Here is a 15,990-nt window from a genome sequence, read left to right on the forward strand (position 1 = left end):
CAACCCGCCGCTCCGGTCCGGCCATCCTGTGGCTCCGGTCAGGGGCTCCGCTCGGCTTGCGGCTGCCTCACTCCTCTCTGCCGCTACCTACACGCGGCCTCCTCCCCGAGTGTCTGTGTCTACGTTCCCCCTGACAGGGTCCCCAGCCATCGGGCTGAGGGCCGCCCTCCCCCAGGGTGACTATCTTAACTGGGGCATCGGAGAAGACCCTCTTTCCAAGCCAGGTCACCCTCACAGGTTCCAACCACACCCGGCGGGGAGCGGAGTGTGAAAGGAAAGGTTTAGTGGAAGCTCCAAGGGAGGGGCCGCCAGGCAAAAGCACCAGCCAGGCAGCAGCAGTGAGGCCAGGCAGCAGCCCACCTGCAGCTGTGGGGGGGGGCAGGATGGGCACTGACCTATCAACGCCCCCCATCCGGCCAATCGGAGCACAGTGGCCGGGGCCCACCGAGGTCTGAGGTGTCACACAGGCCACAGCCCTTCCCGGACGGACAGCTCTGGGCGCAGCCCTGTCTCCGAGGATGCCCGCCGGTGCACACAGCACACCGGGCACACGCAGGAGCCCAGCACAGGGCGACACGCAGCCCTGACACGCACGCTGGCAGCACACCCCGCAGTGTCCGCAGCGTGGTCTCCGGGCGGCCCAGGCCCCCGTCTGAGCAGACACCGCACGCGCTCTGCAGAGGCCGGGAGAGAACGGCCCGGCTTCGCCCAGCACCCACCACGCTCCCTGCAGCCCCGGAGCCGCCACGGGGAGGCGTAAGCAGAAGCGGGCAAGCGTCCTCTGTGGACACGGAATGTGCAAGTTCCATCCTTTCCCGTCACAAAACGCTCTCCTTGGGATTTTTTCTTTTCTTTTTTTTGCACAGCACACACGTAAAAATGTCAAAACCATCCTTAACTCCCAGGCTGCACACGCACAGGCAGCGAGGCATCTGTCCATGGGCAGCTTGCTGACCCTCACGTGGAAAGTCCCCGGCTTTTCACAACGTGAAGAGTAAGTTCTAGGGACGGGACACTGTGGGAGAGGGAGAGCGGACTCAGGGAAATCGCCCATACGCTTCCCTCTATTTTCCCGTCAACCTCGACCTGCTCCAAAATTAGAGTCTATTCTTTATTTTTTATTAAAGGCAGATACGTCCATCAGAAAACCACCCAGACCCCAGCAATGCCCAGGCGAAGACCGTACACACAAACACGAGAGACAGCACAGCAGGTAAACATGACAAACAAGGGACCTCTCGGTAACATGCACACGGGAGAGGCCCGCAATGCCACCTTGGGGTGGGAGAGACTTGTGGTCTCTCCGTGTGGGTGCCGCCTGGCCCTGCCTCCCAGGGCACCGACAGGGCACACACTCCCGGGACGGCAACAAGGCTCAGGGACCCTCTCCCCCAGCAAATCCCCCCCCCACAGAACCCAGCCCAAGGCAAATGTGGATCCCTGGTCACCGCTTCCTGGTCAGTGAGCGTCGCTGTCATCTCTGCATGAAAACAGCAAAGACACCGGTGTGGCTCAGTGGATAGAGCGTCGGCCTGCAGACTGAAAGGTCCCGGGTTCGATTCCGGGCAAGGGCATGTACCTTGGTTGCGGGCACATCCCCAGTAGGGGGTGTGCAAGAGGCAGCTGATCAATGATTCTCTCTCATCGATGTTTCTAACTCTCTATCCCTCTCTCTTCCGCTCTGTGAAAAATCAATAAAATATATTTTTTTAAAAAAAGAAAAAGAAAAAAGAACACAGCAAAGCCCATGCCTGTGGACAGCCTAACTGTCCCCACACACAGCGTGCGAGGACGGCAGGCCCGGGCCGAGGGCGCCGCTCTGGACCAGGCCCGCGCAGGAAGCCGCGGGGAAACGGTAAACGGCGGGGAAGCCGGCCACGAGGCCACGCTGGCGACGTGAACACGCCCCACGGGACCAGACCTGGACACACCCCGCAGACAGAGACGAGCAGGAAGCGGCAGGACTCGCCGGGCAGCTCGTGCTGGAGGCCACGTTACTGGCGGATTTTATCCTCTCCGTTCTTTTTTACGGTGTTTTCCTTTCCGCAGGGAAAACAAGCGTGACTTCGTAACACGGAAACGCCAAGGCTTTTAAGACACAGGTGGGCGCACACGGTCATCCTTCGAGGACCGGGAGGTCCGGCGGGGAGGCGAAGGGGGGGTGCGGGTGGGGGGGAGCACGGGGAGGGGAGGGGGCTGGGAGGCGGGGGGGGGGGGGGGGCGCGGAGAGGCGGGTTGGGCCCAGGCGGGTCCCCCTGGGCGACGGGGGAATGAATGACCCAGGCCTGGCATTGAACTGCCACTGTTGGACAATGCCTATGCGGCCTCCGGGGTCTGAGCCCGGGTTCGGTGTGGGAGAAAAGAGCGACAGGAGGAGGAAGGAACGGGGCGGGGGAAACCCGGCGGCCCCCACAGCCTAGGAGGCGAACCAGTTGGCAGTCACCCCGAGCGGGGGGACCTGACAGGTCCTCTCGGTGCATCTCCCTCCCCATGTGGGAAAGGGGGCTCTTGTGATGAGCAGAACGAGGACGGACCCCCTCAGCCCAGACGCAAGGGGAGGGGCCCCCACCCCATCCCCCAGCAGGCAGCACGGACGTCACCGCAGGCCCCGGTGGACCACGGCAGCTCCGAGGTCACGGCCCAAGGACGGGCCCACTGGAGGCCGGCAGCCCCCAGGCTGGGATGGAGGCAGAGAACAGCCCCCTCACCTCCCGGCCGCCACGGCCGCTGCTCCCCGCCCGCCTCCCTCCCGCTGCCCCGGCCCCTCCCGGGCCTGCAGCCGGCGGGCACAGCCGGTCCGGGCCCAGGCTGCCGGCCGCGCTGCAGAGCCGAGGCCGTAAACAGCTTCGCAGCAGGCAGGCGGCCGGCTTATTTTTGTTTTTCAGCAATTGACGGAGCTCCTCCACTGCCCCCCTGGGGTAAGCGGTTGGACAAAAGCTAAAACCGCAGCCCAGCCTCCCGGCCCAGGAAACCGTGCCGAGCGACCGCAGGGTCACAAGGCAGAGGAAGTGGCCGGGCCGGGCGCTGGCCCCACGGGAAACCGGAGGCCGGAGCAGCTGTCCTCCGCCGGGCCCACCCCGGGCTCCCGGAGACCAGGCTGCAGCTGCCTCAGGGGCAGGGGCACCGCTGGCTCAGCTCTCACACGGGTGGCTCCTCTGCCCAGGGGCCGGGGGCAACCAGAGAGCAGCAAGGCCCGTGCCGGCCTGGTGACGCCCCTGCAGCTGCCCTCCCTCCCTCCCTCCCTCCCGCCTCCAGGGTCGGCCCCTCGCGTGGTCCTCCGCCCCCCGGCCTTCCCCCGTCCCCGGGCCACTCACCACACCGTGGCACCGGACTCCAGCCCCACCCCCACTCCCTCCCGGAGCGACCTGGAGCAAGCACCCTGACTCCTGCTCCCTCACAGGTACAGCCCAGGTACGGGTAAGGCCCCCCTGCAAGGCGGGGAGGGGTCCCTGGCAGCCCAAGGCCACAGCCCCACCATGCAGCCCCTGCCTCTGCCGTAACCTGGCCCCCCACGCTCTCTGTGAACGAGGGGAGAGCCACACCCTGAAGGCTCACGCCCCGGGCAGAGATGGGCTCAACAGAGACAGAGAGACTCGAGCAAAGGTGGTTTGCTGGGCACGTTCCAGATGGTGGCCCTGCCCTGTGGGCGCGGCTCAGTGGGTGACGTCCTCTGGGCAGCCCGGGCTCTGCCTGGACTTGGACCTGAGAAGCCCAGAACCTGACTCTGGAGCAAGGGGAGACACCGGGCTCGGGGCCGCCAGGGGCCCGGCTGCAGCTGGGCAGGGGCTGCTGGGGCCAAGGGGGCCCCGGGCAGGCTAGGGGGGCCCCGGGCAGGCTGGGGGGCAGGGCCGTGCTGGGGTGCCGCAGTGAGCCAGCCAGACCAGAAAGGAAAGGGCCACTGGGTCTCATCCCACAGCCAGGAGGGCCGTCTTCTCTTTCCAGAAACACGGCCTGCTCTCCTCCCCGCTTTCATCCGACGTAAACGTCGGTCTTCCGGCTCAGACACGGAGAGCACGTGCTGTGCGGTTCCATTTCTAGGAGGTTCTGGAACAGACCACGCTGATCTCGTGCCAGAACCCGGACCGTGCTGCGGGGCAGGGAGGGGTTCTGGGTGGCGGGGAGGTTCTGTATCGGGTTGTGGGGAGGGGAGGGGTTCTGGGTGGCGGGAAGGTTCTGTATCGGGTTGTGGGGAGGGGAGGGGTTCTGGGTGGCGGGGAGGCTCTGTATCGGGTTGGGCAGAGGCGGCACAGGTTGACACAACTGTCCATGCAAATCCAACACGCGCTTAGAACCCGCACCCTCTGCCGTCTGCAGGTTACGCCTCGATTTCCAACAGGACACAAGTCGACGCTCAGACGTGTCACCCTGGACTTCCTGGGACTGTGCCCTCTCCCTTTCCTGCCATTAAAAGTCCCCTTAGACATGGCGGGTCCTCGGCCGGGAACAGCAGCTGCCTGCTGTCTGCAGCATCCACGCCGGCCATGGGCGTGCGGGTGGCGGTGGGGGGGCCACAGGGGCCCCTCTCTCTTCCCTCTGACCCACTTCCCCGATTAGCGACAGGACAGCCAGGCCGGGAACAAACACGCCCCTTATTCCTCAGCCCCGCGCCTCGGCCTGACCCGCCCGGACAGACAGACAGATGGATGCGGCCAGTTGTCAGTCGGCCCCTCAGACCAACAGTGCCGCCTCTGTTCCCCCTGCCCCGGCCGCCGGTCCCCGCCGCCGTCTTTGTGTTTCCCGTCCCGCGAACATCTGTTAAAACTGCTTCCCGGCGAGGCGGGGCGGGCGGACCGTAAATCACAGCGTCGGGGCCTCCCGCCTGCCCGCGCCCCGGTCTGGGCGGGTGGGGGACGGAGAGCCGCAGGGCACAGCCCGGCCGCCCCGGGGCAGTGAAGCCACGGGCCCGGGCGCTCCCGGGAGCCACCTACCCGGGGTGTCCGGGGGCTCCCGGGGCAGGGGGCGCGCTGCCCGGAGACCCCAGCGACGAGGAATGCGTGGGGACAAGAGTCAAACAACAGGGCACGTCCCACGGAGAGCCGGCCGCCGAGAGGCCTCCTTGGACGGCGTGGTAACTCCCAAATAAGGCCCCGCTACTGCTGTTTTTAGCCCACTCCACATAATTGGAAAAACATGGGGAAAACCAAAGCCAGCTGGGCGCCTCGGCGGGTGGGGGGGAGCGGCTGCAGCCGAGGGGGCGGGGAGGCCCGCCGAGCGCGAGGGCGGCGGGCCCTGGACTCCCGTGTGCTGGTTTCCAGGGACAAGAGTCCCTGGGGACCCCCCGAGGCCCCCTAAGCCTCTGGCGATGCTGGGACCGCTTGGTGTGACTTCCTTCCTAGTCTCAAGCCTCAGGACCCTCCCCAGGGCCCCTCACCAGGAGGGGCCGGGGACCTGAGACAGTGCACCCCGAGCCCAAAGGAAGAGAGTCCCGAGGCTCCCACCCGGTCCACGTGGACCCCACATCCCATCCACACAGGCGCCCTGGGCGGCAGCCTCTCCTCTGACGCCCACCCCCCCCACACCCCCCTACCCTGTGCGGAGGGGAGTCCTCTGCGCACCCATTTCACAGGCGAGGGAACTGCAGCCGAGGGCTGACAAGACCAGCCCCACTCCCCCCCTTCGGCCCCCACCTCTGTGCTCGGCAGCCAGAGGGCCCACCCCGATTCCATCCTCTCCTATTAGGGGGAGGCTTGCACACCGCTGGGAGGCCATACCCATTTACTGGGGCCCAAGCATCACCACCACCTCAGCCCTTTCCTTGGGGAAGGCACCGACCCCCTATAGAAGGCTGGCTTTCATTCACTCAAGATCAGGAAAAAATAGAATTGCCACAAATTTTCATTTCGACACCACGATGCAGACACCCGAAGCCAGAGCCCCAGGCATCTAAGTCATGCCCAAGGCCCCAGCTTCGAGTCCTGAGACATTCCCGGAATTCAGACGCACGAGGGAGCCTCACAGGCCCCTTACCAAAAACTACCCACCGGGCGCTTCTGCACAGCCCACCTTCAGGAGGCAGTCGTGTTCATCCCCCCTCCTTTCCTAAATGCCCACTTGCAGCCTGGCCCCAGACACCCCCACGTGGGCGGAGATGGCGACCAAGCCTGCAGCCAGCCACCCCTCCCTCTCCCAGAGCAGACATCACAAGCTGATCCCAACACAGGGCTCGGCCAGGCATCACCAATCAACACCAGATGCGGACCCCGCTCAGTTCAGGGCCAAGCCCCAGCCGGCCCTCTCCCGGCAGCACAACCCAGCACCAGCAAAAGCAGACCGAACAGAAACACCCAGCGGGGAAGCAGGTTCCGATGGGGACGCCCATTTCCCAAAGAGCGTGCCGGGACCTGCCACCTGCAGGTCAGACGCCGGCACAGAGAAGGGGACCCTTCCTTAAAAGCAGTCAGAGTCTGAGCCCTCGAAGCACCAAGTGCCTGAAAATTAAAGGGGAGGACAAAAAGGTGGGGAAACACCTCCAGCCAAGGGAAGACGTGGCGTGTGGGAGAAACCATCTGAACTGGGGCGTGCAAAGGTCCCCTCAGGAGCCTGCTCTCCACCTCCGTCCCCTGGGGGTTAGTACAGGACGACCCCCAGGGACGGACGGGGGGAGACCCCTCCTGCCATGGCGAGCAGCCAGCGCCCCGCGTCTCACCTGCCTTGCACGTCTTGCCGTTGGCCTGCAGCTGCACGCCCGTGGGGCAGGCGCACGCGTAGTAAGGCTCCCTCGGGGACAGCAGGCACAGGTGGGAGCAGCCCCCGTTGTCCTCCTCACACTGCGTGTGGACTGGGGAACACAGGGCAGGGTGAGAGAAAGTTCCAGAACGGGCACCCCCCACCGCCCCCCCCCCAACCTCCCATGCCCTGGGAGCCCCTGTGTGCCCCTCTGCCCAATCGCCATCCTCCTGAGGCCTCGGGGGATCACCATGGCACCCCATCCCACCTCCCCGCTGACTCCCACCACGCCCGGCCATCAGCCCCACCAACCCCTCCCATTCCTCCCAGCCTCCCTCATGGCCCAGGTGTGGGCACCTTCCCGCCCCGGCCCCCAATCTTCTACAAGAGGCCCTCATCTCCTTCAGGGCCCCACAAAGGACACCTCCTCCAGGAAGGCCACCCTCAGCCTTCCCTGGCAGGAACTCAGAACCCGCCCATACGGTCATGATGGGACCCCCTGGGACAGCCCTCACACTAGCTCTGCAGGGGAGACCCCCCGGCCAGACTGCTCCCCAGCCCGCCCCTGCACGCTACACACCTCCCTCTGCTCTAGCGAGCACCCCCTTTCCCTCCCACCAGCCTGATGACAGGTCTCCCCCAGACCTCGGGCCCCTGTGGGGTGGGGCCCCCGGCCCCTGCCCTGCCCGCCGCCCACTCACTGTAGGGCTGCCGCTCGGGGCTGAGCACTTGGATGTCCATGGGCGAGTAGAGCGCGCGGAGGATCTCCTTCCGCTTCTCCCCGGTCCTCTTGTTGCAGGCGTGGATGGAGCGGGTCTGCCAGTCGGTCCAGTACAGCGTGTCCCCCGCGAGCGTCAGGGCGAAGGGGTGCGTCAGGCTGCCCTCCACCACCTTCTGCCTGCGGGTGCGGAGGAAGACGGGGTGCGGGGACCGGTTCAAAGCCCGGCCAGGCCCTGGGGCGTCAGGCCCACAGTCCCTCATCTGCGAATACAAGAGTCTGGAAACGGAAAGCGCTTTCTCCCCACTTAATGGCCAACCCTGTGCGTGGACGTGGGCTGTTTGTGGTCTTTTCGATTTCACTTAGAACGAGCGCTTTACATCTTTCTATAATATAAAAAAACATTCACTTGGTCGCCAAAACCGGTTTGACTCAGTGGATGGAGCATCGGCCTGCGGACTCAAGGGTCCCAGGTTCAATTCCGGTCAAGGGCATGTGCCTTGGTTGCGGGCACATCCCCAGTGGGGGGATGTGCAGGAGGCGGCTCATTGATGTTTCTCTCTCATCGAAGTTTCTAGCGCTCTCTCTCTCTCTCTCTCTCCCTTCCTCTCTGTAAAAAATCAATAAAATATATTTTTTAAATAAAAATAAAAACATTCACATGGTCGAAGGCAGATGCCACCCCACACCCGGCTCGGGGGGTGATGTGCGAGGAGCTGTGTGCGCTCCATCGCGGTTCTGAGTAAGAGTTCTGACGCCCTCAAGCCCTCAGGATTCAGACACAAGACCACGGGCCTGAGCTAAGGACGCCTGCCAACCTCCAGCATGGCCTGGCCGAGCGAGGCCCTGGGGGCAGCGGGGGGCAGGGGGCTCCCAGCCGGCAGCCTCTCACCGGAAGGAGCCGTCCAGGTTGGCGCGGTGGATGAAGCTGAGCTTGGCGTCAGCCCAGTACAGCTTCTGCTCCTCCAGGTCGATGGTGAGCCCGTTGGGCCAGTAGATGTCCGAGTCCACGATGACCTTCCGGGTGCTGCCGTCCATGCCCGCCCGCTCGATGCGGGGTGTCTCTCCCCAGTCTGTCCAGTACATGTACCTACGGGGGGGGAGGGGAGGGGACAGAGGTGAGAGACCTGCTCTTCGTTTTGTTTTTGTTTTTTGTTTTTTTATATTTTTATTGATTTTTATACAGAGAGGAAGGGAGAGAGAGAGAGAGTTAGAAACATCGATGAGAGAGAGTCATCGATCAGCTGCCTCTTGCACACCCCCCACCGGGGATATGCCCGCAACCAAGGTACATGCCCTTGACCGGAATCGAACCCGGGACCCTTCAGTCCCCAAGCCGACGCTCTATCCATTGAGCCAAACCGGTCCCGGCTGCTCTTCGTTTTTGTTTCCTGCCTCCACAAATGCAAACGGGAGACGGAGCATGAGTGTGCCCCAAAGACTCAGCCGGCAGGGACAACCACAGCTTAGGGCCTGGCCTATTATTACTTCCGACTGGTGTTCTAAGCAATGAGTCATATACTAATTTTTAACCAAGTTGGATAATCAAAACATACTATTTCCTATCACTCTCATTAGCAATGTATTCCGGGCACCCAAATCGTTTTACTTACAGAAATCCTCCTTATTCTTTTAATGGCAACTAAAGTTATTTAAATAACTTCGCAAAGGGTGTTTGAATTGTGGCCGATATTTTGCAACTATGACATCGCTGTAAACGAACCTCTGAACGACGACAAAGACGTGTGAGATGGAATGTGATTTAGCACTAAAACAAAACACCCCGGAAGAACCTCACAAGCACATGAAGCGAAAGAAGCCAATCGGAAATGGCTATCCCCCATGACCAAATGGCTTCCCGACCACATGACATTAGGGAAGAGGCAGAAGGACGGAGACAGTGCAAAGATCAGGGCACCGGGATGAGGGGAGAGGGTGCTGGGGGGGGGGGGGGTAAACCAGGTGGAACACAGAGGACTTGCAGGGCAGGGACACTCCTCTGCCTGACGCCTCGATTAAACCTGTCAAGCTCACAGCATCCACATGGGAGTACAGGAACCCTCCACTTTCCCCTCAATTTTTCCGTGAACTGAAAACTACTTTAAAAAGTAAAGTCTTTCCCTGGCTGGTTTGGCTCAGTGGGTAGAGCGTCAGCCTGCGGACTGAAGGGTCCTGGGTTTGATTCCGGTCAGGGGCACGTGCCTGGGTTGCGGGCTTGATCCCCATTAGGGGACATGCAGGAGGCAGCCAATCGATGATTCTCTCTCATCATTGATGTATCTGTCTCTCTTTCCCTCTCCCTTCCTCTCTGAAATCAATAAAGATATATATACCTATATATTTTTTAATATATTTTATTGATTTTTTTTACAGAGAGGAAGAGAGAGGGATAGAGAGAAACATCCATGAGAGAGAATCATTGATCAGTTGCCTTTTGCACACCCCCTACTGGAATTGTGCCCGCAACTAAGGTACATGCCCTTGACTGGAATTGAACCTGGGACCTTTCAGTCCACAGGCCGATGCTCTACCCACTGAGCCAAACCAGTTTCGGCCAAGATAGATATATATTTTAAAAAAAAAATAAACAAACAATTAAATAAATGAAATAAAAATCGAAGTCTATTAAGACTCCTGGGTGGGCTTGGGGTAGGGGAGGTACATGGTTTTGTTCATGCACGCTCTCACATTTCCAGCGAGGGGCACCCACCCACACAAAACCTCCACCTCCTCACAGGCTTCCTCGTCCGATGTCCCAGCCAGTGAACCGAGATCCTACGTGTGACCCCAGGCAGCCAAGGTGACGGTTTCCAACCCACCGGCGCCTAGAGACCATCCCAGGTTTCCAGACGCCGCAGGGGCGGGGGGAGGGGGAGGGCCCACCCCCACCCCCACCCCCACCCCCACCCATCTCGTGCACCCGAGTCTCCATGCAGAAAAGGGGGGACGGAGCTGGATGTGCGGAGCCCTCACCCACTCATGCCTGAGGCTCTCCTGAGGCTCGGTCCCCAGGTGGCATGGTCTCCCCAGCCCCTCCCCTGGGGTGGGCCCGGATCCTGGCCGTCAGCAATCCCACCACGCCATGCCGGGAGCAGTTCGTTGTTTTATTAACGGAGAGGTGTGGACAGGGAGTCTGGAGGCTGATCAACATCATTTGCTCTGAAGGGTCAGAGCTAATCACTAGACACTGGTAACTGAAGCAGCCTCCACCTGTTAGACTTAAGTCAATTCGCTGATTGGCTATTTTTGGAGTTTCCTGCCTGGGGAATATGAGTGTACCCCATAATTTTAATCTTAATAAACTGAATGGCAAGGCCGGAGTGAGGAGGAGTCCTCTCTTGGGCTTCCACCTGGCCCCCATTTCCCAAATTAATGCTTTCCTAGTCTCTTTTCATTTGTGTGCGGCCTTCTCCAGAACCCGAACCCTGAACCACTCGGGACGTGCAAGGGGTTTCCACAACCCCAGGCCTCAGTGACGGCTACAGAGACAGCAGCTCATTCACACAGGCCAGGGGGTGAGTGGGAGCCCCAGCTGGGAAGGCAGGGGCTGCCCGGAGCCACCTGTGCCGTCGCCCACGAGGGCCTGCCCAGGCGGAGGCGGCGGTGCCCTCGACAGACACCGTGTGAGTCTGAGGACGGAGTCACTCGTGGGCCCACGGCTCTCTTCCGGGTGAGGGGCTTCCCTCCGTGCCGACTCAGCACCCCCGCCGCTGCCGGCCTCCACTTCCTCAGAGGTCAAACCGCATCCCATTTCAGCAACACCCGAGCGGCCATCCCTCACGCCCAGCGTGGTCATTGGGGAGAGGGAAATGGTGCCCACTCAGCTGCCACGTACCCCCCAGGGGAGCCCTGCGGTGGCCTGAGCGCCCCCTTCCGATGGGCCATCTCCGAGCCGGGACCATCACCGCCTTCCTGTGAGGAGCTTGCAAATGAGCAGGTGCTTCGTACAGAATGCACCCCCTCCTCCCTGCCCGGTGGCCAAGGGCACCCAGCGGCGGGCACCCAGCGGCAGGCCCCGCGCTCCCCAGCCCGGTGGGCATGGACGGGGAGGGCACCTCTTCTCTGTCTCCTTTGCATCTGGTGAGAACCAAGGACACGGGAGCGGGAATCCCGTCCCCAGGGGGCCAATGAGAAAGCCCAGGCTCTGCACGGCCGCCCGCCCTGGGTCATGTGCCCGCGGCGGCTCCGGGGGCAGGGCGGTGCTCCGGTGAAGGCCAGATCTGGCCATCATGTGACTCAGCCCCTGCCAGCGGCCCGGGGGCGGGTGCACTGTTCCTGGCGGCCCAGGGCCCTCAGGTGCTGGCAGCCAGCTCGCCAGAGGCTCCCGCCGGCCCAGCTCAGGAGCCAGCTCTCCCGCCACCCGCCCTCCGAGGAGGGAGCAGGGGATGAACCTCCGGGCGCTCCCCACTGGGCCTCCCTGCGCTCTGCGGCGGCCGGCGGGACAGGCCAGAAAACGGGAAGGCTCGGACCTCCGGGAGGAGCATAACTCACATTCCTTCCCCGGTTTCATAACAGAGGCGCCGGTTTCCTTAAATGGGGAATCTGCGAGCCGCCCGATGGCCGGAGCCGGGCTGGCGTGGACGTGCTCTCACAGTGTCCCAGCCCAATTCCACGGAGGAAAACGGACTTCCGATGGAAAGCAGCGCGGCCTGGGCGCCACGCAGCAGCTGCTGTTGTGGCTGTTATTTTAGGGAAGGGCCGCTCTGCACTGTAAGGAGGGGGCTGGGCGTCAGGCCGGCTCTAACCGGGACCCGGAGCCACGGCAGCCCCTCGCAGTGGCACTGGCCGGGCCTCCCCTGGCCTGGGCTGCTGTCCTCCGGGGACTCAGGGCCAGAGGCTCCTCCCAGGCACCGCACCAGGTCCTGCTTGTGGGGTCCCGGGCCCCCCCGCAGTGGGCTCTTGGTTACACACACACCAAGGGGCACACTGGACCTGGGGACCTTCCTTCCTGATGGCAGCCAGGGGTGCCCCCCTATCGGAGGGAGGACCCTCGTGGGGGACGGGAGGGCATGGGGAGATGGCAGGAGCTCCAACAGGACTGGGAGGAGGCAGCGCTGCTCCTGCCTCCTTGTGCCTGAGGCCAGGACGGAGGACAAACCCGCCGTCCCCACCCGCAGGCAGCGTCCCGCCCAGGGCTCAGAGGCCAGGACCAGCGAGGGCAGCAGAGCTGGCCACGGCTCCCAGGGCCTGGCCTGGCCTCCTCCCTCTGGGGCGACGCGGTGCCTAGGGGGACAGAGCAGCCACTCAACCTCCAGCACCGCACAGAGGGGTGCGGGCCCGAGGCCCAGCCTCTCCCCTGCACTTCCTGGCGAGTGGGGGAGACCAACTGTGCATCAGACCACCCCTGGGGCAGGGCAGGCGTAGGGGGGCGGGGGGGCGGGGCCTCACAGCCCGGCCCAGGACCCCCACGCGGTCACCCTGCCCCTCGGGGCCGGGATGGGACCTGGGGGAGAGCTGGGGGAGAATTCTGAGGCGGGATCAGGAAGGGTTTCGAATGTTTAATGAGAAAAGCCAGAGTAGAGGCTGGCCGGCTCCCAGCGGTGGAACAGGCACAGCCTGCCTGGCCGGGAGCGTGGAGACCGCTCCCAGCCCGGCACCACGTGCCTCTAACCAGGGCCAAGCGCCTCCCAGCAGCGCCCAGGGCCGCCAGGAGGAGGAGGGAGCCCCCCCCGGGGACGCGGGACTGGGTGTCGGGCGGGGAGCGTGTTCCGTGTCACAGCAGCGAACACTGATGGAACCACTCAGCGTTCCCCGTGTTTTCTGCGTGACGTGTGACCGAGTCACTCGCCTGCACAGACGGGACCCGGAGGCACGGAGCAGCGCCCTCTCACCCCTGCTTCCTGTCTCTCCCTCCAGCCCTCAGGCAAAGTGCCAGCCAATCCCGCCGGTCCTGCCGGAAGGGGGCGTGCAGGAGGCAGCTGGTTGAGGATTCTCTCACTACTGGTGTCTCTCCCTCTCTCTCCTTTTCCCTTCTTCTCTGAAATCAATAGAAAATATATATTTTTTTAAAAAAAGAGCCGAAACCGGTTTGGCTCAGTGGATAGGCATTTGGCCCGAGGACTGAAGGGTCCCAGGTTAGATTCCGGTCAAGGGCATGTACCTTGGTTGCCGGGACATCCCCAGCAGGGGGTGTGCAGGAGGCAGCTGGTTGATGTCTCTCATTGATGTTTCTAGCTCTCCCTCTCCCTTCCTCTCTGTAAAAAAATTAATAAAACATATTTTAAAAAAGAAAAGACAACTGCTAATATTTAAAAAAAAAAAGAAGAAGAAGAAGAAGAAGAAGAAGAAGAAGAAGAAGAAAGAAAGAAAAGAAAAGAAAAGAAAAGAAAAGAAAAGAAAAGAAAAGAAAAGAAAAGAAAAGAAAAGAAAAGAAAAGAAAAGAAAAGAAAAGGAAAAAGAAAAAGCAACTTGGGCTCCAGTAAACTCTAAGGGAAATCATGACCTCACCGCCCCCTCCGGGGAGGCGCGGGGTTTACCCGTGGGCGGGGTCCAGGGCGATGGCCCGCGGCTGGTCCAGGTCCTGCCAGAAGAGGACCTTGCGGGACGTGCCGTTGAGGTTGGCCACCTCGATGCGGTTGGTCTCCGAGTCAGTCCAGTAGAGCTTCTTGCCGACCCAGTCGCAGGCCAGGCCGTCGGGCGACACCAGGCCGGAGATGACCACGTTCTGCACGGCGGCGCCCGTCTGGTTCAGGCAGGTCTGCTTGATGGCCTCCTCGCTCACGTCCGTCCAGTACACGGTGCCCTGGGAGAACTGGAAGTCCACGGCGGCCGCGTCCTCCAGGCCGCTCACCACCACGGTGGACTCCAGCTTGACTCCGCCCGCGTCCACCAGCCGCACGTCCCGGCGGTTGGCAAACAGCAGCAGCGGCGAGGCTGTGGGGACAGAAGCAGCCCGTGAGGACCCCTGGCCGGGCCGGGGGCACAGCCTGGGGCGGGCGCTAGGGCCCGGACCGCCCCCCTCCTCCCCCCGGCACCCACCCGCCCGAGCCCAGGGCCCTCCATCCTCCCCGTGCTCCCTAAGGCGCTGCTGGGAAGGGGCGAAGGCCCTGGCCTGGCCACTCAGAGGCCCTCCCGATGCCGGTGCCCACAGGGTGCGGTCGCAGGCCCAGGAACGTCCCCCGACCGGGAACCCCCTGGCACACAGGGAGAGGGTCGTCAACGCCTCCTACTCTAAACCAGCACCTCTCGTCCCAGGAGGGAGCGGCTCCTGACGCCAGAGGTGCCCCAGCTGTGACATCACCAGGGGGTGGACAACAGACCAGGAGTCGCCGCCGCCGGCTGCTTGCCAGCCGGAAAGGAAGCGGCGGAGGGCAGTGCCCAGGGGGCGGGTCGCCAGGCCCAGGCTGGGGACAGGGTGACGGAGCGGGGCCCTGCCAGGCGGGCGGGCTGCTGGCAGGCTGCTGGCAGGAGGGGAAGGAGCTCTCAGAAGCTGCCCGAAGCCTCCGAGATCCTCGCTCCGCTCAGGGCTGCCTCCCTGAACCGGAAAGACCGCCTTTCCCCGCAGGGGCACCCTGGGCCGTGCAGGTGCGGCCTTCAAAGGCCCGGCCGGTGCTTTCCTTTCCTGTGCTTTCCCGGCGGAGGGAGACTCGGCGGGCGGAGACGGTTAGAACACACTTCCTCGGGGTTCGGAGCGCCCGCACGCCCGTCACCTGGGAACTCACCGGAGGGGCCTCTGCCTGGGTGGCTGCCCGCCCTCCCCAGCTGGCACCACCGCACCTTCCCGCAGCCCCCTCCTCGGGGCCTGGGCCACCCCAGCTAGCGTGGCCCCGTGCCAACGGGGGGCCCGGTGCCCCAGCTCGCCGGGAGACGGGTCCTCCTCTCCCACCAGCAGAGAAAGGAGAGGACGGGACGGACAGAGGGAGGGCGGACAGAGGGGGACGGTTAAGAGGGAGGGCGGACAGAAGGAGGGCGGACAGAGGGGGACGGACAAAGGGAGGATAGACAGAGGGAGGAGCCGGGCACCGGGAGCGCACAGCACCCGCGGTTCTCCCCGGGACGCACGCGGGCGTCATTACGAGAACGCAGAGGTGTGGACGGTCCGACAAGGAGACGGGCGGGGAAGATGGCCTTGCAGCCTCCGGGCAGATATACTCTGAATGTCTGAGCCCGTATCATCCCCTCTGTGTCTCTATGACGTGATCTGCACACTTTCTTCTTCCCCAGGGCCATATATCAAGAGGGGAACGGACGGGGCCAGCCTCCCTCCCGGTGTGAGCTGGGAGCCGGCTCAGGGCAGGACCGGCTCAGCCCTGGGCCCTCGGACCTCGAGTCCGGCCTGTGAAACGGGGGCCATCACCGCACCCCCACACCGGGAACCACGGGGCTCAGACAGGACGATTCACACGGACGCTCCGTCCGGCCACAGCACACGGTAAGCGCCGGGGGAACGCCAGCCGGGCTGGGGGGAGGCAGCTGTGATTAACACGATGTTCCATCCCTTCAGACCCGGGTTCGAATCCCAGCCTGGGCCCCAGCGGTGAGGTCCGGAGCAAGACCCCGCCTCTCCGCTCGGAGCCCGTTTCCTCACGTACAAAGCAGGGAGGTCACCCGGCCGGCCCGAGCCACGGTCTGCCCCCAAGAGGTCCCTGAGGGCAGGGGCTCGGACA

At 63.3% G+C, this 15,990-nt stretch overlaps 1 protein-coding gene across 3 annotated transcripts in view; it reads right to left on the bottom strand.

Annotated features, from left to right (window-relative positions):
- Positions 1 to 15,990, bottom strand: part of LRP5 (LDL receptor related protein 5) — a 75,361-nt gene that overhangs the window by 36,074 nt on the left and 23,297 nt on the right. For 2 of the 3 annotated variants that reach the window (XM_084894527.1, XM_084894526.1), the window contains exons 2-5: positions 13,861 to 14,257; positions 8,277 to 8,474; positions 7,368 to 7,564; positions 6,647 to 6,778 (exon numbers count right to left, since the gene is read on the bottom strand). In XM_084894527.1, coding sequence (XP_084750653.1) covers positions 6,647 to 6,778; positions 7,368 to 7,564; positions 8,277 to 8,474; positions 13,861 to 14,257 — 924 coding nt within the window. Of the gene's footprint in view, positions 1 to 6,646; positions 6,779 to 7,367; positions 7,565 to 8,276; positions 8,475 to 11,204; positions 11,333 to 13,860; positions 14,258 to 15,990 lie in introns of those variants that run through there. The other variant, XM_084894528.1, reaches the window with a different exon arrangement.

Source organism: Pipistrellus hanaki (assembly GCF_964339955.1).
Source record: "Pipistrellus hanaki genome assembly, chromosome: 9".
Classification (NCBI taxonomy): Eukaryota; Metazoa; Chordata; class Mammalia; order Chiroptera; family Vespertilionidae; genus Pipistrellus; species Pipistrellus hanaki.